This window comes from Podarcis muralis, chromosome 16, assembly GCF_964188315.1.
Source record: "Podarcis muralis chromosome 16, rPodMur119.hap1.1, whole genome shotgun sequence".
Taxonomy (NCBI): Eukaryota; Metazoa; Chordata; class Lepidosauria; order Squamata; family Lacertidae; genus Podarcis; species Podarcis muralis.
Genome location: NC_135670.1, coordinates 39,712,558 through 39,736,663, shown reverse-complemented (window position 1 = coordinate 39,736,663; position 24,106 = coordinate 39,712,558). Strand labels below are relative to the sequence as shown.

Here is a 24,106-nt window from a genome sequence, read left to right as displayed (position 1 = left end):
TATCAATTAGTACTTGTGCCTCGGTTATGGGAGTAGTAGCCTTGTCCTCGTTTATTCCTAGGGATATCTCTTCAACTGTCTTTCCATGTAAAGAGTTGAGGAAGGTTTTGGGAGGAGATATGTGCTGTTTTTGAGGTAGCAGATAATTATCTAGATTACTCTGTTTGAAACCAGAGGGCTCTGCGTCAGTTTCTGTATCAAGACACCTGAGTCTTTTGGCTCTTCTCATTGCAGATTCTTCTTAAATCAATGAGATCAGACTTCTAAATAGAGTGATAAAGTGTTAAAGTTCTCAGGTCGCAATCTCATTCAGTTTTCATTCAGTCCTAGGTGGGCTGCTGCGAGGAGTTTAAAACTGGGTCCAATTAGAGCACTCCTTTGCAGTATCCCCCCCTTCTTCTCAGTTTGTTAAAACAACTGAGATGTTTGGGGGTCCACAAAATTAAAGGTGGTGGGAGAAATTTGTGGTTTTATGAATTTGTAGTTTTTAGGGTTAAAAGCCCATTAAAAGTCCTTAAAAATCCTTGGAATAAGTTTGTCACGCGGAGTCAATGAGAAACTGGGAGGGAGTGCCTTAAAGCCCGGGAGGGAATGTATGAGAGCCTTCGTTAAAACTTCATTAACTTCATTAAGTCCCGGCACCGAGGAGGATAAGATAAGATGTTCAAAAGCACAACGAAGTAGTAAAAGGAAATAAAATCCAAAAGAAGGAGAAGAGCCAGCAACAAAGGCATTTAGTTAAAAGATTTCTTTGAGCTCCGATAAGAGCGTCTTACCTCGGCGCCATCTTTAAAGTGCTTGCGATCTGGCTGCGACATCTGTCACCCCATTGATCGCCAGGGTTGATTCGGCTGATCTGGCTGGCTAGGCGGGTGTCCCCTTCCTCCCTCACCGCTCCATGTGCGTCCCTCCCGAAGCTGCGCGCTCGGTGGAAGAGGACGACCATCCCAGATAGAAGGAGTGTACCGTTCTTCGGTCAAGGGTATACGATAGCTGCGCTCCCCTGCTAGAACCTCCAAACAAGCACAAAATATTCAACCACAATGGTATATAGGGTGTTAAACTGGGTTGGCTCTCCATGACCACCTATTATTAGGATAAACACCCCTTAAACAAATAAGTTGTCATTTAATTTGATGTTTATTAGTTGCCTCATAATGAATTCTTATTTACTTATTGCATTTTGTACTACACTTTTTCAAAGTAGTTTCCCAACCATTTTGTACTCACAACAACCCTGTGAGATATGTTTGGTTGAGAGGTGGCGACTGGAAAAAGTCACTTGATGAGCTTTCTGGCTGAGTTGAGGCTCCCCACTCCTGGTTAGCTAAATTTGGCAGGTGGGAGGGGTCACCCATCTGTCAATCACCTGACATTGGGTATGCTGTGCTTTGAAGCCCCCTTTGTTGGGACTTCAAAGCACAGGGTGGGAAAATTGGAGATTTAAAGGAGCAGTGCAGGTCTATTTGAAAGATTTTGGGAAGCTGCTTTGTGGTGTTCCATTAAACTCATGATTCTCATAAGTTTAAAGGAGCAGTGAGAAGCTGCTTCAAAGAGCAATGCTGGGAGAGGGAAGTGGGAGTGTGCCTTGCTCCTGCAGAGCAACAATGGGGAAATTAAGTTCCTGATTGTTCCTTTGAAGTGTTGCTCTTATCTGCCCCATATATGGCAGCAAGTGTAGAATGGGTGAGCATGACTTCCACCAAAATGACCTCACAGGCGAAATGGGGAGGCCCTAGCAGGCTGCCTTTGACCCTGACTTGAGATCCTCCAGCCTTGTGCTGCACCATTTTGGTTCTACACTTAGTATATACGGAGCACTTTCTCAAAGTGCTTTATAAAGATAACGTCTGTTATTCTTATGAGAGCCCTGCAGAATAGGGTGTTGTTATTATTCTCATGTGTTTGGGGGGGTGTAGCTGAAATTTAATGGTTTTTCTAACTCACTGAGTAAGTTGCTATCTGGGCTGAGACTCAAACCTGGGACATTCAGTTTATCTCCCCAAACCACTGCATGATACCAAGAACTAAGCCTGGGGTCCAGAGGCTGGTTGCCCAGACCTAAAGATCTGCCATTTATTTCATGTTTGTTGTTCCTACTGGTTTTGTTTTATTTTTATTTAATAAATTTGTATGCCACACTTCATCTGAAGAGCTCAGGGTGGTTCACAGCATAGCAATATAATATAAAAACACAAACAAAATACATAATAAAAACAAGAAGGAAAACAAAACATTAGCACCCCTCCCCCCACCCCTCCCACAAGCACATTTAAAAGGCTATAGGTTGTTGACTAGCCAAAGGCCTAGTTGAAGAGGAGTGTTTTCACCCAGCGCCTAAAGAGATGTAATGAAGGTGCCAGTTGAGCCTCCTTGGGGAGAACATTCCAATGTGGGTGTGCCATCACAGAAAAGGCCCGTCCTCATGTTCTCACCCTCTGGACCTCTCGTGGAGGAGGCACACGTAGAAGAGTATCAGATGTTGATCTCAGGTCCCGGTCAGTTCATATAGGAAGAGGTGGTCCTTGAGTTAGTGCGGCCCTGAGCTATTTAAGACTTTATAGGTCAAAATCAACACTTTGAGTTGGGCCCAGAAACTAATGGGCAGCCAGTGCAGCCAGACCAGCATCAGTGTAATGCGCTCAAGCCATCTTACCACAGTGAGGCACACCTGGCTACCAAATTCTACACCAGCTGAAGTTTCTAAACCATCTTCAGAGGCGTTACTGTTGTTGTTACTAGCAATTCAATTTTTATTCTGGCCTTCCTACTGAAGGAACCCAGGGCAACAAGCACGAAGTTTATAGGGACGGGCTTGTGGGCATTGCCGTACTGCTGTTGTTTAGCATTCAGTGACTCACAGTTGTTCCCCCCCCCCCCCCGAAAAGCTTGTTTGTTGCTCCCACCATGAGACCTAGAAACATGCATGTAAAATAAATCAAGATGAAGCATTGTGGTACTTAATTAAATTGCAGAGGCAGATGCTGTTCCAAACAGCAGCGGAGGGGTGATGTTCTGTTGTTGTTTTTAAGCATACCAGATCAAAACGGAACAGACTGCTTTGTAATGGAATTGTTTAATGGTGGATCTGCTTCTTCTCTTGCTCTTCTTGCTGGCTGTAATTGGGTTAACCACAGAGGGCTCTCCCTCTGCTCTTGCTTTTTGCTTATGGGGTAGAGGGGTTTTGATTCAGAGGGTCAGCTCCTGTTCTCCAGTTGAAAGGAGGAAGCTGCTACCCTGCCAAGCAATACCTTGGAAATTGTGTCCTATTTTTACATCAAAGCCTTTGCAGCCAAACTGGAGAAAATGGGGCTCAATATGGCCATTGTTTGGGAACCTGGTGTTAGCTTGTCACCTCATGTAGCTGGTTAAAAAAAGGCCACTTCCACAAAGTAGTGTATGTACCTGTCCTGGCTAATCGTTTGAGTCTACTAGGGCACAAAGGGAGGCTTGGAGCGGGCTCAGCTTTGGTGAGAGTCACACAGCTGTGGCAACAGATAGCAAACTTAGGAAAGGTAGATTTTGATCGGATGGTCTCCGGCCCGCAACTGAAAAGTCATATGCCCCAGGTTGGCCTGATGATTTTCAGAGCTCAGTCAACAACAACAACAAATGTTTATTCGGCTATTACGCCCATCATGAAGCACAACACAACAAAACAAATCAAATAAAACAGCGGACTCATACAAACGTCTTAGAGACTCCGAGGAGACAGTCCCCGTTCCCTTTCCGAGATCAGAGCTCAGTCAATTAAGCCAAGTCACAGGGAATCTAAAGGGCTATTGCAGCACGTAACTTTGCTCGCTTGCACGGTCATCTGCTTGGAGGCACACTTATTCTTGGGTTGCACCAGCTGATTCCTGAGTGGCATTGAAGGCAAATGGGTTGCCCTGCCTTCAGCACAAAGAGATTTAGATTTATGTGAGGATTGACCAGGCAAAATTTTGGTCACATGCAAATATCTGCGGCTTGTCTTCACTTTAAATATGTGCTTGTTTTATACCAGTTCAGCTGTCTTAGCTTCCCCTAAAGATTTCTGGTAATGGTAGTTTGCTGAGAGTGTTGTTAGAGAATCCTAATTTTGCTCTCCTGAAAATGCTACTATTCCCATGATTCTATGAATGACAGTTTATCTAAGTTATTATATAAAAGTAATATATAGCAGTTGTTTGTTATACTGTGTAAGAATTATATTCATCAATTTAAAATGTGAATATATTTTGTGTTTTATAGGTTCTATGCACTATATTTTATGTGTGTGTATAATATATCAATAATTATTGTAGTAATGCAAGTTTGTGGTGTAGAGGTACACAGCAGTTCCTTCAAAACCATAGTGTAGATGTAGACTTCTGTTGTAGATGCTCAATGAAGTTCCTGCAAAAAGAACTTCATTCAAATAGCCTTTTGTACTCTGTTGGGTTCAGTTATCCATCAACATCTTGTAAACTGCCCTGAGATCTACGGATGAAGGGTGGTATGCAAATTTAATAAATAATAAAAATAATAACACTGAAGTTGTGCTGGGAAATTTTCTTCAGGTTGTCTGTAATTCCAAAGGACTTGTGTTTTTTCCCACCTTTGTGTGACCCGTCTATATAAGCAATTTGCATGTGACAGGTACCTGTAGGTGCTCAGTTAAACTTCTGCAGCTGTTTAAAACGTGGACCAGAGAAAATGCTGCTGGAACCTTCTCTGCATGGTTTGGAAGCATGTATGTGCCTCTTGAGGATCATGCCATGGAGAAAACTCAGTGTGAACAATTACCTTGTAGACTGATGCTAAAACTGTGTGTGTGCGAGAGAGAGATGGAGAGGGAGAAGGAGAAGGAGAAGGAGAGAGAGGCACTTTAACAGAATCTTACCTTTTCTTCTCCTTCGCAGAAACCAGGCAATGCGGAAGAAGTTGATCTTATACTTCAAGAGGAGAAATCATGCTCGCAAGCAGTGGGTAAGTGATGCCCCATTGGCTTCTGTGGGACTCCTTTAAAAAACAAACATATCCAGGATGGAGTTACATAGTCTATTGGCAACTCATGTATGCAGATCCTGGAGGATGCAGCTTCACCCCTACTGTGGCACTGAGATGTGTTGATCTGCAGGGGAGAAGAGTGCTTAGGAAAGAAGTAGGTGGTAGCCAAAGTTGATCCCTGGGGAAGGAAGTCTGATGCAGAGCAGGTCAGAGGAAGGAGATGGAGAGGACAAGGGGAAATGGACAGGTAGAGAAAGCAGGGGGAGGGGAGTTTTGCTTTTTTGAAATAACCAGACTGTATTTCAATTAAGTGTTTAAGGAAGGGGCATAGCTAAAACTGGAAGGAGTTGGTGCTATAAATGAGCACTGCTAGCGGGAGAATAAAGTGGGGCCATTAGGTCAGCAGTCCATGCAAATGATTCCCCCCCCCCCCCATTTTCTGTTTACACTGCTAGTTTGTGGGGAGGCACCCTCCTTGGCGAGCTACCCAGAACCTTGTTTGTGTTCTGGATTCAGCCTGTGTGATTGGCAGGCAGCATGATGTCTTTGGATTGGTCATCCCTGGGTTAAATTGCAGGGGGGTTGCCTGGTCAGCTGAGTAGGACCCTTTGCCGCCTGTGCTTAAGGCCCCAGCTGCCACCTGTTTAGAGTTCCTTCGGCTTTCAGTTTCTCCGAGCCCTTCAAGCCATCGGTGGCTCCTGGGCACAATAGGTATGCTCTGCCTCCACGGTTGCACTGTGCCTCTGAATGCCAGTTCCTGGGAATCACAAGAGGAGAAAGCACTGTTGTACTGAGGTTCTCCTTGCAGGCTTCCTATAGGCATCTGCTTGGCCATTGTAAGAATTGGATGCTGGGCTGGATGATGCAGTAGGACTCTTCTTGTGTTCTTAAGCCTAGATCTGGGTACAGCTTCTGAAGAATCTGGCCAGGTCCTTGCAGCCTTTTACTCATAGATCCTAGCAGTACTGACTGAGTCATGCCAGTATCTTAAATGTTTTGACAAGATGCATAACTGGGGTCTGTTCCACTTTCTGCCGCTACTTCTAAAGCTCTTTGGAAGTTATTTTGAAATCATCATTCTAAAGGGATTACAGTTCAGAGCTTAACTAGTTAGCAGAGGAGATGCTGTTTGGCTGGAACACTCGTTTTGTCAGATGGATGCTTGGTGTTTCAAGGTACTGAGCTAAACAGAAGCTAAAGTGACTGAATCCTCAGCCGGATTAATTGGGAGCCCGAACTTGAATCTCTTTATATTTCTCTTCCTGGCTGGGCATCAAGCACAGCTGAAGCAGAGCAGCACTTTGTTCTTGGCTGGATCTAGACCTGTTTCAAGAAGCCACTAAGCTGTTGCTAAAATGAAAGGCTTGACTTTGTTTTGCAAAGAAACCACCCCTCTTTCAAATACAGGCACTTTATCACTAGGGCTATGAAGCAGAGAAATGACCAAGTGCTGCTTGTTTCATTTTGGGCAGGCCAAACTTTCCTACCTGGGCATTTGGGGCTATAGTGACTAATCCTGTCCTGTGCTGCTCTGTGAGTTGCTGTCAATCTGGTCTTTGTTTCTTTATGGCAGGCAGAGACCCTCCCAGGTGTTACTGGACTCCCAGTTCCCATCAGCTCCTGCTAACGTGCGCAGTGGTCAGGGATGATGGGAGTTTTGAGACCGTTTTGACCTCCGTGTGGTTAAGCAGACAGCATACAAGTTGTGCCTTTGGCAAGGTGTCCTCTGGTGAACTTCACAATGGAGTTTGCCCTGTGGGTCAGATTTTCCATAATATCCCCATGAGTGGACCCATACATCTTCCCAATCTGCCACCTGCAGAGGTTTATCCACACCTTGCACAATAGGAACTCTGGCCAAAGGAATATAAGAAGTTAGATCAGGCCAGTGGCCCATCTAGCCTTCCATACAGTGAACCAGATGCCTATTGGAAGCCCGCAAGCAAGACCTGAGTGCAGCCGTGCTCTCCTGCAGTTTCCGGCAATTGGCATTCAAAGCATATTGCTGTTGGCCATGGAAAAGGAGCAGGAAAAGATGTGAGTGACAAGAAGCACCTAAGGAGAAAATGCCCATCTGCGTGCCCAGGCCATTGAGTGCTTGCCACGTGGAAAGCTGTTTTATTTATTTGGCACAGACAGTAGAAATTGTGAAGGGAACAGTGGTCTCTCAGGAATGTAAGGCTTGAGCCACTCAAGGTTAAAAAGCAGCACCTCCATGGAAGCTGTGAGGGGAAGAATGGTCTCTCAGGAACACTGGCCTCAAACCATCCATGATAAAGGTGAGGGGAATCAACCTGGAAACTTCCAGGCAGTCCTGAAGGATGGGCCTGTGCAGTGAAGACTGCAGTACAGAGGCTCAAGCTTGACAGGAAATGGCTGTGGCCTTCTCGTCAGATGGATTTCGCATGCTTTTCTTCACCGTTAGAGAGCTTCGGCCATGCTTTTGCAGTACACAATAGACCAGAGTAATTCCAGGAGGCCTAAGAGGATTACTGCAGGGACTCTCTGAACATTCTTGGTTCCTCCTTTCCCGCTTCAGTCTTTTTGGGGCGGCAGCAGGGGGGGGGGCATAGAAGCCTGCCAATTCATGCGGCTTTTAATGCGTGCCTTCCTCTTGGGTTCTGGACAATAGGCTCAGCCCCCCCATGCCTCTTGCCAACTGAGTCATACTCCTGTTCACGTTTGAGTGTGTGTAAAAGGGGGGGGGTAAAAGTTCCTGCTCTCATTCTATCTACTTAAGGAACTGTATTGTACAGCATTTTTGCAGACCTGTCGTCGAGAAACGACAAGCATTTCTATGTACTTCATTATTTATATGTTCCTGTTTTGTTTTGGGACGCGGGTGGCGCTGTGGGTTAAACCACAGAGGCTAGGACTTGCCGATCAGAAGGTCGGCAGTTCAAATCCCGATGACGGGGTGAGCTCCCGTTGCTCCGTCCCTGCTCCTGCCAACCTAGCAGTTCGAAAGCACATCAAAGTGCAAGTAGATAAATAGGTACTGCTCCGGCGGGAAGTAAATGGCGTTTCCGTGTGCTGCTCTGGTTCGCCAGAAGTGGCTTAGTCATGCTGGCCACATGACCCGGAAGCTGTACGCCGGCTCCCTCGGCCAGTAAAGCGAGATGAGAGCCGCAACCCCAGATTCGGCTGTGCCTGGACCTAAAGGTCAGGGGTCCCTTTACCTTTACCTTTTACCTGTTTTGTTTAATTGTGTGTGTGTTTTCTTAAAACCACAGTGCTTTTCAAAACTACCATGAACTTTTGCCACCCTCATTTGCCTGCTGAGGAAACCCTTGGTGTCTTTTCCAGGACCCCACAGAGCGGTTTGGGAAATGTCCCAGGGTGAACACCCAGTTGTCACAATAATCTCGTTACAACTCAGGAACCTAGTTGCAACCTTTCTTCATAGGGAATTTGCTTCAAGCCCTTGATTATTTTCTGTCCCTTTTCCAGCCATACCATTTTTTAGTTTGACCACCATGATTTGTACTCTTCAGTGGAGGGCCTCCTGCAGATCAGGAAGTCCTCCTTATCAGGAAGTCTGTTCCTCACAAAATAGGAACCAGATCCTTAATGCTGCGGCACCTGCTTGTTGGCACCTAAGCATTAGACATCTCTGTTGTCTTTTCAGCACCTCCTGAAGACCTTTGGCTTCTGAAAAACCTCTTTCCTAGTTTCCATATGTACTGGAATTACTTTTATATGTTTGAAGTGTTTTGTCATTTGTGTGTTTGCTGCCCCATGCTCTTTTGGGAGGAAGGGCGGCGTATAATTTATTATTATCATTGATCTCCTTAAGGACCCCCTTGATAAGCTCTCGGGGATTTCCCGAAAGTCTGGGCTCAAAACCCATTTATATCCTCATTCATGCTTTTGTGGCAGCAGCTTTTAATCAGTTGGCTCAACTGAATAAAATCTCAAGCTGAAGGGACAGGATTTGGGGCTCCCCCGTCCTATCTGCCTAATGTACCTTCACCTGCCTAATGTACAATCATCTTTGTCTCAGGTGATTACCACCCTCGCCACATCCTGTTCCTCAGTGACTAGATGTTCCTAGACTGCACATTTCGTTAGCACCTCCTCCTCCTTCCAGAAGCATTTATCACCAGAACTTAAATGATAAAGATTTGTTTCATATACTGAGCACATGAGGAGATTGTTGTATGGCTTATCTTCCTTGCCATGTTCTTCAGTTTTGTGACTTTGCACTGAGAATCGTTGTTAATTTTCCTCTGAGACCTTGCTGCTGAGGTGTGAGAAGGTATTTGAAATGGACTTCCAAGGGACCATTTTTGATCTCTCTCCCCCTCTCCCTCTCCCCCCACCTTCTCCCTCCCCACAAAACCCACCGTTTCAGGAACAGAAATTTTGCCAGCGCTATGACCAGCTTATGGAAGCCTGGGAAAAGAAAGTGGAGCGCATAGAAAACAACCCCCGGCGCCGAGCAAAGGAAAGCAAAGTACGTGAATATTATGAGAAGCAGTTCCCAGAGATCAGGAAACAGAGGGAACTCCAAGAGCGCATGCAGAGGTTAGTGGAGACGTGTTCAAGTGTGTGTTGGCAGGAGTGCATTAAGACTCCTTTGGCACTGAAGATGGCATGTCAGTTTCTGGTGGAGAGGAATGTCTTGTGGTAAAAAGGGGCTTTTCCTCTAGCTCCTTGTGTGGAAAATGCTGGCCTCCAGGCAGCAGCCTCGCGAAAATGATTTGGGGAGGAAGTCCATGAGCAGAAATTTGCATAGAATTTTAATATGCTATTAAGCACATAGATGTGAATTCAGAATGGAAATGTCAAATAAGTCAAGCCAACTAATTTCTAGTTCAAATCACCTGAGATAATTTTTTTAGCTAATTTGCAACATGTCCCAGATGAACCCAAATCTGATTTTTTTTTGTTTACTCCCTGTTACTTTCCTTTTAAAACAACAACAAATAAATTGTTTCGCCCCCAATAAATTTTATTAAAGTTTGAAAAAGGATACACAAAAGTTAGTATCAAATACGCAATAAATTTATCAGTCGACCCTGCACCAAACCATTTGGGTTCCCCTTCAGTTACCATCACCACCTTGCCCCAAATCCTCTCTAGATAAAATAAATATATTTAATTTCCTCTAATTAAAACCAGAGGGGGAAATATTATTGTATGGACATAAGAATTGCACTGCTGGATCAGGCCAAAGGCCCAGCTGGTTCAGCATCCTGTTCTGGCTAGAGCCAGCCAGAGGCCTCTGGGAAGCCCACAGGGAGGACCTCAGGGCAAGAGCACACTCAGCTCCCATTAGTCCAGCCACTAGTACTCAGAGGCATACTCTCTCTGTGGGAGGTCATGTACACCCATCATAACTGGTGGCTCTTGATAGGTGTATTTCTGTGAATTTGCCTGATCTCCTCTCTGAAGCCGCCTAAGTTAGTGGGCATCTCTGCATCTCGTGGCAGTGAATTCTGTTGCCAAGGGTGATGTAGTCCTCAAGCACCGTGGCTGGGAAAGGTCTGATCCGGTTCCTGAAAGCTCAGGAATTTGGCAATCACTGGTTTAGCACAGAGACTATACAATGGTCTCAGTCCTCCAAACCCACACAGATGAGCCAATGTAGTCCAGACTGGCTTTCCAAGCACGCTGCCTCCTTCACCCACTCAGTGGCTCCAGTTGCAAGAACTGGATCTGGATACATACTGTGGCATGTGCAAGACTTGTGGCCACAGCACAGGTGTCAGCTTGTGGCAGTGATTGTGCCATCACCTCTATGTTGAAAAAGTCTCTGAAGCCAGTCCTCAATGCTGGTTTTATCTGCATGGCAGCTCTCTGATTCTTTGACTGAGCTATCAGTAAAGTTTGCTCTTCTCTTGTTGTGCCCCATGGTATGTGTACACACACACACACACACACACACACACACAAGTTCCACCTTTCCCAGCTTTGACCTCTCCACTCTTTGCGTGGCACTTGTTTCATCGCACGCAAGCAGCCACAGTAATTGTTAAGAAGATACATTGCCAAGTGCAAAATGGAGCATAAATCTTTCAGCGCTTTCTTTGCCGTTTCCCAGCAGGGTAGGACAGAGGGGCAGTGGCCTCTCCATGTCTGCGGCACGCAGCGAACACGAGGTGTCAGAAATTATTGATGGGCTCTCGGAACAAGAGGTGAGGCTGGGTCACCGTTTTCTTCTTCCTTTTGCATTCTCTCCTTCTCTTCTCTTTCCTTTCCTCTGGGGAAACCAGTGCAGCCACAACAGACCTTGGCGTTGGAACTCACTGTTGACGCTGCTGCCAAATTGCATTAGCTTCAGCCCAAGCTGTGTTTAGCAAACACTGTCTTGTGTTGGGGAATGTGATGCCTTGATGGATTTGACAGGACCCTAAACGGGGACTTAGGGAGACTTCTCTCTCCCTCTCTCTCTCTCTCTCTCTCTCTCTCCCTCCCTCCCTCCCCTCTCCTGGGTCTGTTAGCTTCTGTGGTGTCTGCCAGTTGATGCTACCTATCACTGCTGATGAGATTCAGTGACGCCATTCTAAAAGGGGGCTCCTGAATTGTTTCTTTGTCAGGTGCCCCTTCCTCTGGGATTCTGATGCTCCCTTGAACTCTGCTGGGCATCAGCAAGATAAAAATGTCAGAGTGTTATTAGGTTGTGCCTTCCCTAGTTATTGTCATCAGAACATAAAAAGGCACTAGCAGATTGGAGCAAAGATCTATCTAGCCCCAGTATCCTGAACACATAGAGAGTTCCAGAGAACCGTCATAACTGATATCCATTGACAGTCCTGTCTTCCCTAAGTGTGCCTAATGTGATAAATCCTATATATTGTATGTGCATTCTTAGGGAGAATTGTTTCATGCTGAAACAGCTGAGGCTCTACAGCAGCGTTCTCCAGCGTGGTGCCCTCTAGATGGTGTTGGACTACAATGCTCACCAGCCACCACAGTCACTTACGATAGGAGTTGGAACCCATCAACATTGGGAGGGCATTAGGCTGACCGCCCCAGCTCTAGAGCAACAAACAATTGCTGGCCTAGGCACACAGTCCATCCTCTAGCCCAGTGGTTCCCAATTAGGGGTCTGCAAAAAGCACCCGGGGGGTCCGCGACCCTATCCCTTTCCTCCCCCCCCCCCTCCCAACTATTTTTTGGTCATTTTTGCATGGGAATATCAAAAATTTTATGGCCTGTTTTTTAGTATACCAAAAACGATTTGCCTATTAGGGGCTACAATCCAGACAGCATCTTTCAGTTAATGCTGAAGCTTTTCCTTTTTGGAGAGAGAAGATGCAGTGGGTCTCTCTTGGTCTCAGCAGCAGCTTTCCTCAACACTGAATGTTGTGCATCACTTCCTGGCCTCTCCCTGATAACTTCCTTTCTTTCGTGCAGCACCTACACCAGTCTTCACCAACCTAGTGCCTACCAGGTGTTTTGTAATCCTGTGCTGACTGAGGCTGATGGGAGTTGTAGTCCGAAGCACCTGGAGGGCACCAGGTTGGCGAAGGTTGGTCTTTCATTTCTTCATTCTTGGGTCAGTTTTCCTTTGGTGCTCTCAGTGCGACCTGTTTTCCTCTGCTTTCCCTGCCCAGAATCTGGAGAAACAGATGCGCCAGCTTGCTGTCATCCCTCCCATGCTGTACGATGCTGAGCAGCAACGCATCAAGTTCATTAACATGAATGGCCTCATGGACGACCCCATGAAGGTGTACAAAGATCGGCAGGTGATGAACATGTGGAGCGAGCAGGAGAAAGAAACCTTCCGAGAAAAGTGAGTTGTGCTGAGGAGGGGCCCATTCGTAGTCACATCTATTCATCTATTCTTTCTCTGGGCGGGGAGGAAGCCCGTTTCACGCCACCACCGCCAGCCTTTTGGTGAATGAGAAGGCGGCTGGGGCTGGGGTGTGTGGGGAGGAGGACTTCTTGCCCCCCTCGCAGTGTGCACAGGAATTCGTGGTTTTTTGTTTTAGTTTTTAAGAATAGTCCAGCCCTCCACAAGTTCTGAGGGACAGTGGACTGGCCCCCTGCAGAAAAAGTTTGCTGACCCCTGACTTCCGCAGAGAAGGTGCTTTGCTGGGCAAACCCTGAACTTCTGCAGGTAGTGGAACTACTGAAAGGGCCCCCTCTGCTGAAAGGATGAGCAGAAGGCTCGTGCAAAAACCCTGTAATAGATAAAACAGTCCAATGGCAATAGTTGTTTCCCACCATAAAACCCATTACAAAAGGTCTAAACAGTTCTCAAGAGTTCCAGTCATTTTTGGGCACAAATATTGCACTGAATGCTAATGTTTTCCACATTTTTATATTAGAAAATTTTATTACAAACTTTAAGTAGCCCATCTGCCCCCAACAAATTTGTTGATGCTTCTTTTCCCTCTTCCAAGACACCACCGCTAACAGGCTGGAATGCTCCAGAAACAAAAAGAGGTGTCTGCGTTTGTGTGCGTCCATGTGCATGTGTGGCTGTGCAGACTTGGGCCCTGCTCACTGCTGACACATGGTCCTCAGAGGATTGACCAACAGCAAATGTGGCTCTTGAACCCAACAAATTAGCCACCCCTGATATGGACTTACATGAAAACTATAATATCAGGATAAAATGAATACATTGATTTTACATCAGTAATATGTCTCAATTGCCAAATACAGTTAACTAGTATACATCACTTAATATCATAATTTCAGTCCAGCTATATTTAGTACTACACCTGTTTATAGTCCGATGTGGAAAAGACAATTTCTTAGTCACCAAAGTTATTCCACCTTCATCTAGAATGGCTGAGATCCTGCCACACACCAGCATGACGAAGACGCTGAAACTAGGCCAGGACTATGTAGATTAGAGCAGGGCTTATTTCTCATTGTCTGGAGTCACCAGGGGCCTCAGCAGCAGCCTGACTCAGACTGTCAAGTGCCAAGGCCCAGAGGAACTGGCTGCCAGCCCAGCAGGTGGAAACTGGGACCAGAGCAGGCAAAGCCAGGTTCCAAGGAAGGCAGATTAGTAGATGAGGTCCAGAAGGAGGCCATAGTCCACGCTGGGCAGAAGATCAAGTTCTGAAGCACAAAAGGGTGGGTTCAAGACCAGCGCATGTGAAGACGGTGCTCTGAGGGAGCAATTGGGAGATAAGATACTGTGGGGCAGCATGAGCATTGGGAGTTGTCTGGCACTGGAGCTCAGTATTGTCTACACTGACTCTCAGTGGCTCCCCGGAGTTTCGGGCAGGGAACATTCCCAACCTTACCTGGAGATTCTGGGAATGAACCTGGGACGCTCTGCATGCAATACAGATGCTCTTCCACTGAATGGTGGTCCCTTCCCTTCACTATACCAATGTGTTAAGTCATCCTTGTGACTGGATCAGACCAGAGGGCCGTCTAGTCCAGCATCCTGTTCTCACAGTGGCCAAGCAGAGACCTCTGGGAAGCCCTGTAAGCAGGACCTGATTGTGCTTGAAATGAGGCGTTAGCTCTGAGGCCTGGGCTATACGGGGCTCTTGTGCGCTGGGATTGGTCTTTGGGATCAGCTGGCTAAACCTGTGGCCTAGATGGCACCCTTGAAGCCCAGAAGCTAGTATGCCAGGCTTATAGGCCCACAAGATACTGTCTGGAATCCTGGTGGCCAGGCGTCCTGGTTCAGGACTTGCTGCACACGTTCCCAGAGCCTAACACCAGTGTTAGGTAGTACAGCAGCAATCCCTTGAGGAAGGGTGGGATAAGAATGAAAATCATAAAATAAAACAAATACCATCAGGAGTGGGCAGCAGATCCAGGCAGTATCTTCTCCACCCCTTCAGGCCAAGTTTGACAGGTGGGTGGGGCTACCGCCCGCCTGTCAATCACTTGATGTTTGTATCAGTGACCCGTTTCTGCCCTTGTGGTTTCAGATCAAACCACATGAGCAAGGGTAAAAGAGCCTTGCAAGCGCTGACTCAGCTGATTGGCAGTGCCTGCAAACTCCATTCTGGCACAGCTGTGCCCTTACCAACAACACGCCAGCACGTCAGCCCACACATCATCATCAAAAACAACAACAACAACCATTTTTTACTATACAGGCAGAGACCTGATAAACCTATATATGACACCAGGTGTTAGGCAGGTGAGTGTGGCTTGGCTGCAGTGGCCTTCCGGATCAAATGGGAAGGTGTGGGGGGTCTGATTAGACCCACTGGCCAACAGTTCACCACTGCTGAGCAAGGGCCTATGATCAGCACATGGACCAGCAGGAAACAGAAACGTTTTTGCTTTGTTTCTTTGAACAAAATCAATCAGGATTTTCAAGTGAAACACCCTTTATAATTGCCTCTTAATTCCACCCCCTGCCCCTCTTGTTTCCGTTTTCTAGGTTCATGCAGCATCCAAAGAATTTTGGCCTCATCGCTTCCTTTTTGGACCGGAAAGTAAGTCTTCCTCCCCCATTTCCTATGTTTCCTTTTTAAGCAAAGTTTTTTCTTGCCCAAATTGTTCAATCTAGATTGCATCTTGGCTGTGAGTCCTGGAAGAACTGCTCTCCCCCCGCAGGCATTTTTTCACCTGAAGTGGGAGGGTGGCGCCCAGACTGACTCCAGCTACAAAAGCTGAGGCTGCTGAGTAGACTATTGAGCCTGGGGTATTGCTTTGGGGGGAGGTAGTTCTCACTCTTGTTGTTGTTGTTGATGATGATGATGATGATGGTGTGTGTGTGTGTGTGTGTGTGTGTGTGAGAGAGAGAGAGAGAGAGAGAGAGAGAGAGAGAGAGAGAGAGAGATCTTTATGAGATTTGTGTGGAGATTTGGGGGGTTGGTTGTATATTTTTGGTTGCTTTATTTAATGTTTACAACTACATTTGTTATGTTGTATTTACATATTTTTTTCATGTAATCTGCTTCAAGCATGAACTATGGAAACACAGCATATAAATAAAATTAAGTGTGTATGTATGTACAACACAGACCAGTTTTGCATTCACTTCAGAGGATCCAAAAGCATGATTTAGCTTGGAGGTGGACCTCCCCAGAATAGCAACTGAGCATGACAGCATTTTGAATCAAGCAGGGAGGGGCACAATCCTGTCACACAGGAAAGAGGCAAAGAAAGGCAAAGGGCTGGTAAAGCTGCTTGAGGCTGGAAAGATCTCTGCGTTTCTTATTTTTCCAATATTAAATTCAGTTTGGAGTATTTGTGATTTATTTATTTTTTAAGCCTACATAAAATTCAAATGTGGCTTTATACTTGTTTATCCTATTACAGTGGTACCTCGGGTTACAGACGCTTCAGGTTACATACGCTTCAGGTTACGGACTCCACTAACCCAGAAATAGTACCTCAGGTTAAGAACTTTGTTTCAGGATGAGAACAGAAATTGTGCAGCGGTGGCGCAGCAGCAGCAGGAGGCCCCATTAGCTAAAGTAGTGCTTCAGGTTAAGAACAGTTTCAGGTTAAGAACAGACCTCTGGAACAAATTAAGTACTTAACCTGAGGTGCCACTGTATATGCATTTTTGTATGAAAATTTTCAGACTACACATTTTAGCAAAGCAATTTTCCTAATATAATGCACATTACTTTCACTAATCTGTGTGTTTTTGGGTGCGCATACCCCTCTTTTTGCATGCTTTTTGGGGAGGTGGGGGTTACAACTGCATTGCCATGTGTGAGTTTTGATGGCTGGCTGCATTTCAGAAGAGCAACTTACATAGACTTGCATTAAGATCCTAACCAAACAAATTGTGCTCCCATCCCTATGTGCCCCATGGTGGTTTCAAGGGAGAGGCAGTGGTTCTCGATTCCAAAATTGAGATTCGTCCACTCTTGTTCAAAGCCTCCTATGGCATGAGCTGAAGCGGGAGAGGGGTGCTGCACCAGTGGAGGAACTACAAGACATGCACTGTGCAGTCATATCCTATGCAGCTCAGTGGAGCAACGCAGTGACTTGGCCTTATCCAAAGCCCCCCCCCCCCAATAACTTCATGTGGCTTCATTTTAAGAAGCCTTGCTTTGGGCAGCTCCGGGTCTTGAGCTAATCTGCTAGCAAGCTGGATGGGGAAACCTTTTTGCTCTTGAAATATAACTTGTCAAGTCTCAAAACACCGCTGAGGAGCTGATTTCCTGCCCTTTCCTCAGCACGCTGGGATTGGAATGCAGTTGACAGCTCCCGAAAGCGGGAAACTGAATGCATCAGCCTGAAAGTGAAGTGTGTTCCACCTTGCAAGCTTAATGGGTGGAAATAATGGCTGCTGACAGTTGTATGGCAGGTTATATGTAGTGTTCCACTGAAGCTAAAGGATGATAGACTTCTCCTATTCCGCCCCCTCCTTTCCCCCTTTTGCTTTTAGTTGCTCCAGTCATCTGGGGTCAGTCCTTCCATCTTTTCCTGTGCAGTCTTCCATAATGCCTGAAATAAAACTCTGCCAGAATGCAGAGATGCAATTCACTTAAGGGCATGTATCAGTTCTCTAACACTTTATATTGTGATTTCTCAATGCAGAGTTTCTTCCTCCCCTTTAATTCTCTACCTTTGGCTCCACTTGAGGCCCCAACTGGGAGGGGGCGGGGGAGAGAGAGTAGGGAAAGATTCTCAATAAAGGAAACGGGCTAACCAGATGTCTTTTGCCTCTGCACATATCAGCTCAGACAGACAGACAGACAGACAGAGGAAGTTGCAACAGAAAGTAGCTGTTGCTCAGAGGAGGATGGGTGGTGTTGTGTGGGATGGCCCACAATCTGTATTGGTTACAGAGGGTAGTGGGTGTCACAGAGGTTTCACAGGCCATAGGATAGGATGGCTGGGACTTCCCTGACACTCATCTATCTTGCAGATAGTCAAAGCAGACTGTGAAGCAAAGCAAAGGAAAGGGGTTTTGTAATTGTCGAAAAAGCTCTATTATAGAATCAAATAATTGTAGAGTTGGAAGGTACCCTGAGGGTCATCTCGTCCAACCCCTACAATACAGGAATCTCAACACGCTGTTAGCTCAGAACTGGAAATCAGAACCTTGACCCTTGCAAGAGGAGTTGCTGGAGAACGTTTGGCCTGTAGTTGAAACAAGGATGTTAGCATTTACAATCAAGGAGTTGAGATGGGGACTTGTTGACATTTGCTGCATAACGGAACAGTGTCACAATACTATAATGCCAATTGAAATGTGAGGTCATACTTTTCTCAGCATGGTGATATTATATCCTGGTTTATCTGTGCGTAGTTGGAAATGACAGTAAAATGAGAAAGGGTTTGAAAGCACAGATATGGTGCTAGTGTAATCAGTTGTCAGGAACATTCCCGGTTCAGATCTCAACCTCTGCCATGAACTCATGGGATAGCCTTCAGAAAGCTGCTTATCTCCATCTCAGCCCTCCAACTTCACCGTGGAAACAATGATACTGACCTACCCTGCTAGGTTGTTGTGTAAGGGATTAATGAGATAACATATGCTAAGTGCAAACAACAGATTACAAAATCAGTTAACGAAAAACAATAAAACCATTTTTACAATGGGTCACACTTCTGGGAAAGCCTTCTTAAACAATAATATCTTCCACAAATGCCAAAACGTCAGAATGATTACCTAATTTTATCTGGTAACTGATTTCAGAGGGCTGCAGATGCAACACTTATTTTATTTTATCTTATTTTATTTTATGATGCCCCACTTTGTTGATTGTGAAGTGGTTTGTAAATGTACAAATGAAGAATAAATATTTTGTTCTGTGGTCTAACTTTCTGCTGCTGCTGCTGCTTATGCATTTCATTGCTCAATGTGCACACAACTAGTCCTCCAGTTATCCACCTTCACTCTTGTCCCCATCCTGTGTTATTGTAGACGGTGGCCGACTGCGTCCTCTACTATTACCTGACCAAGAAGAATGAGAACTATAAGAACCTCGTGAGAAGGAACTACCGGAGGCGTGGGAAGAACCAGGTGAGGAAGGCAGAGGTGGTCCTGTGGAGCATATGTGATGGAGGTTTTGTTAATTTGTCATGCCTTGACCATGTGGAAGTGAGCATGGGAAGGGGTCTTGCACTGAGTCACACTCTTGGTCCATCTAGCTCAGTACCGACCACACTGACTGACAGTGGCTCCTCAGCTTTTCAGACAAGGGAACATTCCTAGTCTTTCTTGGAGATGCCAGAGACTGAATCTGGAATCTTCTGCTTGCAGACCCCATGGCTTTGCTCTGAATAATAATTGTCACTAAGAATTGCAGATGTGGCTGAATCCGACCGGATCAAGCCAGAGGCCTACTTAGTCCAGCATCCTGTTCTTACAGTGGCCAAGCATATGCCTTTGGGTATCTCAGAAGCAGAATCTGAGCACAACAGCACTCTCCCCACCTGTGATTGCCAGCAACTGATACTTTGAGGCATATTTATTATTACTATTATTTATTTCCTCCCAACAATGGAGGTAGAATTTAGCTAGTATGAATGGGACTGTTTGTTGCTTACAATTCCATAATTGTCTTTGTGGGGCAGAAATCTGTACAGGGCACAGGCTGAGTAATTAAAAACAAATTAGTATTATTACTAAGTTTGAGTCACCTTATGCTGAAGTCCCTGAAGACTTAACAGTAAAATTAATACATCTAGTATATGCTGCATGGAATATACAATAAATAGAGCAAAACAACTGTGAAAGACAAATAGTGAAATCTCTACCTCAAGTGCAAACATGATTTCCATCAAATTGAACAATCCAAATGTGACTGACACATGAAGCCTGGTTTATTAAAAGGCCTGGGAGAAATGTTAGGTGACACCAAAAAGATGTGGAAGTGGGCACCAGGTGGGCACACTCTCTTGGGGAGAGCATTTCACAAGTGGTGAGCCACCACCCAAAAGGCCCTCTCCTGCTGCAGCCTCCACCCCCCGTTCTTCAGCGCGCATGGGCCCTTGGGGGCAGGCCTCTTTAGATGATCTTAGGGCCTTCTATGGGGAAATGAATGTTCCTTCAAGTACTGGGGTCCCCAGCCTTGTAAGGCTTTGTGTATATTGTGCTGTGTGCAATAGACTGTGTGAGGCTTTCCAGGTTAAAGCCAGCAACTTGAATTGGGCCTGCAACTGTATTGAAAACTGGTGCGCATGTGAACCCTTCATACCATACAATGAGTAAGTGGGTAGGAGGCAGGGAGGTCAGGGCCCACTAGCACAGTGGTAGAGCACCTGCTTGGCACATGGAAGTTTCAGGGTTGGTCACTGGCATCTCCACTTAAGGAGGTCTCTGTTAGTAGGGCTGGGTAGGACCACTGCCTGTGGCCTCGGAGAGCCTCTGCCTTTAGGAGTAGGCCTTGGAGAAGGTCCATAGTTCAGTTGGCAGGGCACCTTCTGTGCATGACCAGGGTCCCAGGTTCAGCTCTTTAGCAGATCCATCTGAAGCATCTTCTGTTATGCGAAGCATCATCTGTTAGTTGCTTTGGACATCTTGTGAAACAGCCCTGATGTTTTTTGCCCAAGCTTTTCGTGTGTTGTAACTTATGAACCTTTTAATCTTTGAATTCCGGTTTCTATAATCCTGTTTTGTGCTTTTAATGATACTGTTTTATTGCTTTTGTGTTATTTTTTGTATGCTGCTTAAAGGTAAAGGGTAAAGGGACCCCTGACCATTAGGTCCAGTCGGGGCCGACTCTGGGGTTGCGGCGCTCATCTCACTTTATTGGCCGAGGGAGCAGGCATTACAGCTTCCAGGACATGTGGCCAGCATGACTAAGCCGCTTCTGGCGAACCAGAGCAGTGCATAGAAACGCCGTTTACCTTCCTGCTGGAGCAGTACCTATTTATCTACTTGCACTTTGAGGTGCTTTCAAACTGCTAGGTTGGCAGGAGCAGGGACTGAGCAATGGGAGCTCACCCCGTCACGGGGATTCAAACCGCCGACCTTCTGATCGGCAAGTCCTAGGCTCTGTGGTTTAACCCGCTGCTTAGCAGTTTGTAAATATTAAGCAGTTTCAAAATTCTTTCAAATAAACAAACCCCGTCAAACTAGTTTAAGTCATAGTAGAGTGTTAGCCATGCTCTGGTAACCACTACTTTAGATGTTTGGGTGGGCGTGTGCAGGAGAAAATGATCTTTCAGTTAACCTGGTCCCAAGTGATGGAGGATTTAAAAATGAAAATCTACCTTTAAATTGGGTTTGGAAACAGACTGGGAACCAGTGTCACTGACAAAGCACTGGTGTGATGTGGCTAAAATGCCCAGTCATAGTTAAAAATCTTGCCGTTTCTGCACCTTTTTTTCAAGAAGCTCAGTGCAGGTTATCTGAAGCAGGTGACCACTAGCAAAAGGGCTTTCTTGGTGGTGGCATTCTGGCGATGGCATAGCCTCCCTAGATAGGTCTGCTTGGCACCTTTGTCTTCTTTCTGCAAATAGGCAAAGACTTTTTTCTTCACCCACACTTTAGGACATTTTATGTGTTAAAACAAAAGATCCGGGCTGACATTGCTTGAGCTGTGCATTATTTTATAACCCGAGCTATTAAGTGCTTTTATTTTCCTTAGAAGCAGCTGAGCAGTTCAGCCATGCTTTGACTCAGCTCTCATTTATTTCAGTGGGGCCCATGGAGGAAAACTTTCTGGAAGATCCTGCCACATGTCTATTGGGCTGTGTGTACACGCGCATGCGGCGTGGTGTGGGGCTGCGCAGTTTTGATTTTCCACCTCAATATGCTGGACTGTTTTTGGCTGGCCCTGGGCTAAGAAGGTTGCTAGCTTGCTTTTAAGAATAGCTTCCCCAAAACAGATTTGGTTGGAAAGCAATACCATGTAAGGGAGCAGAGAGACTGAACTTCATGTCACAGCATCACAATGGAGAACGTGGGGAGGCGGGGGTGGGGAGGGGAAGGAAGACAGAGGGGGAATTACTACGGAGATGTTTGCAAAACATTATTAAAACTGGTGGCAAAGCAGCATTGTGTGAGCCTAGGAAGAGCTCTGCTGAATCAGGTCCAGTCGCTTAACTAATCTAACACCCTGCTCTCACAGGGGCCAGTCAGCTGTCTCTTGGAACCCTGCAAGTAGAACATTTATTTATTTATTCCATAAAATTTATATACTACTTGATTTTCAAACATCTCAAAGTGGTTGCTGTTGTTCACCAACAACTAGTGTTCAAAGGCATGCTGCCTTTGACTTTGGAGCAAGCATATCGCCACACGATTAGTAGTCTTATCCCCATTTAAAGAACATACACAGTCCATGGACCCAAAATAGTACAACAGTAGTAAATATCAACAGTTATTAAGCTGTAAAATCGGCCTTGCTAGCCAATAGAGGAGCTTTAGCCTGTAGATACTGATTTCTGATTTTTGCTGCCTCTGAGAGGATTTTGCTACAGACAATGTAATTGTATCAAACTTATCCTCAAGGAGAACCTTGACATTCCAGGTTGTTCTTTTAGTATTGGATTGATTAGATGCTGTCTCAACTACAATGCAATAAAATGTGTTCCATACATTTAATATCCTGGGAACGTGGGCACAGCCTAGCTTGGCATGGACACCAGCCGATCTTCCCCTCAGCATTTCAGAAGGGAAAACATTTAATCTGGCTTTAGAAAACAGATGGTAGTAATTAGATACAGTCAAATTCTTAAGGTAGGGAGATAACAGAAAACCTTGTAGGTATTGGATTCCTGACACAGATGGGCCACAGGTCACATGTGAGCAAGATCATAAATCACTAAAGGCAATATCCCATAACCTGGTGCTTCACAGTTTTGAGGGCAGTGTCATACCCAGGTGGGTAAGAAAAGATGATGAAAGACCTATTGAAGAGGCCTTATGTGCCATTGGTTTTTGACCAGGAGCTGATGTACTTCTCATTTATACTCTGGTTTTTCCTCAGATCGTATAAATCTTTCACCATTTAAAGCTATCCAAGTTGTTGACTATTTGTACATTTGTGGTAGTGAATTCTGTGTGCTGTGGAAAGAAGTACTTACTCTTACATGTCCCAAGTCTAGTTGGTTGGGTCTTACCACTCACCAGCACATTGTTTTGAATCTGTCACTGTTGTATAAGCCAGCCATCCTAAAGTAACATTTAGATGTTTTCAGTGATGTGGGGTGGAAGGTTTTTTAACGTGGAAATTTTTTCATTGCTTAATATTTCCATGGAAAAAAATCCACTTCCTAAGTTCATTAGTGACAGTGAATGGATGTCATTTGCAAACACAACATCATCATCGTTGTTGTTGTTGTTGTTGTTGTTGTTGTTGTTGTTGTTGTTGTTGTTGTTGTTTAGTCGTGTCCGACTCTTTGTGATCCCTTGGACCAGAGCATGCCAGGCCCTCCTGTCTTCCACTGCCTCCCGCAGTTTGGTCAGACTCATGCTGGTAGCTTCGAGAACACTGTCCCACCATCTCGTCCTCTGCCATCCCCGTCTCCTTGTGATCTTTCCCAACATCAGGGTCTTTTCCAGGGAGTATTTTTGTTTATTAAAATTTGTTTATTTGTTTGTTAAATTTTTTTAACTTTGTTTACTAAATACATGTAAAATAAGCATACCAAATTAAATCACCTCCTAGGGCATCAGAAAAGTTTCCCCATGCAAACTGAAATTTCCCCCAATTCAAGTTCCTCTGTGCAAATAGCTTAGTTCAATTCTCACAGTAGCCAGCCAGATGCTTGTGAGAAACCTGCAAGAAAGACATTGGGGAGGAGTGGGGGCAGTGGGCAACAGCTTTCTCTCCAGCTTCGTGGCCCAATTTGTGTAGGGAAATTTTCCAGTTAATAATTTTCTGGAAAACCCACATTACTGATTGATTTGCAGAATGGAAAAGATGACCCCAGAGGTACAATTAACCTTCCCTGTTATAAATAAAATGTTTCCATTAGAGGCTGGGAATCTGCTGAAAACAGCATTCCCTCCGCAGATAATCTATTGGGGGCGTGTGCCAGTGGTGGGAGGGGCCAGAGGTAAAGGAGGTGGGGCCAGAGGTAAAAACAGACACACCCTATTGCTGTCACTTCTTCTGCCACCCCTTTACCTCCCTCCCACCTTGTCACACTCGTGAAATCATGAATTAGAACTCTGGCTTGCCCATCCCTAGTTTAGATGGACCTGGGAATATTGTAGTTGAGGCTGCTACACAGGATGACATATTCTTCAGCCTATTGGGTCTTCTTCAGAGGAAATAGTGCAGCAACAAATGCTGTGCTGGATAGGTGGCACCAGACATTTGGATTTAGGCAGGCC

The 24,106-nt window shown here is 45.5% G+C and overlaps 1 protein-coding gene across 16 annotated transcripts in view; it reads left to right on the top strand.

Annotated features, from left to right (window-relative positions):
* Positions 1-24,106, top strand: part of NCOR2 (nuclear receptor corepressor 2) — a 355,660-nt gene that overhangs the window by 180,613 nt on the left and 150,941 nt on the right. For 14 of the 16 annotated variants that reach the window (XM_028709372.2, XM_028709365.2, XM_028709362.2 and 11 more), the window contains exons 9-14: positions 4,884-4,950; positions 9,326-9,498; positions 11,018-11,111; positions 12,534-12,712; positions 15,287-15,341; positions 18,740-18,838. In XM_028709372.2, the coding sequence (XP_028565205.2) occupies positions 4,884-4,950; positions 9,326-9,498; positions 11,018-11,111; positions 12,534-12,712; positions 15,287-15,341; positions 18,740-18,838 (667 nt within the window). The remainder of the gene's footprint in view (positions 1-4,883; positions 4,951-9,325; positions 9,499-11,017; positions 11,112-12,533; positions 12,713-15,286; positions 15,342-18,739; positions 18,839-24,106) is intronic. The other 2 variants (XM_028709377.2, XM_028709364.2) reach the window with 1 other exon arrangement.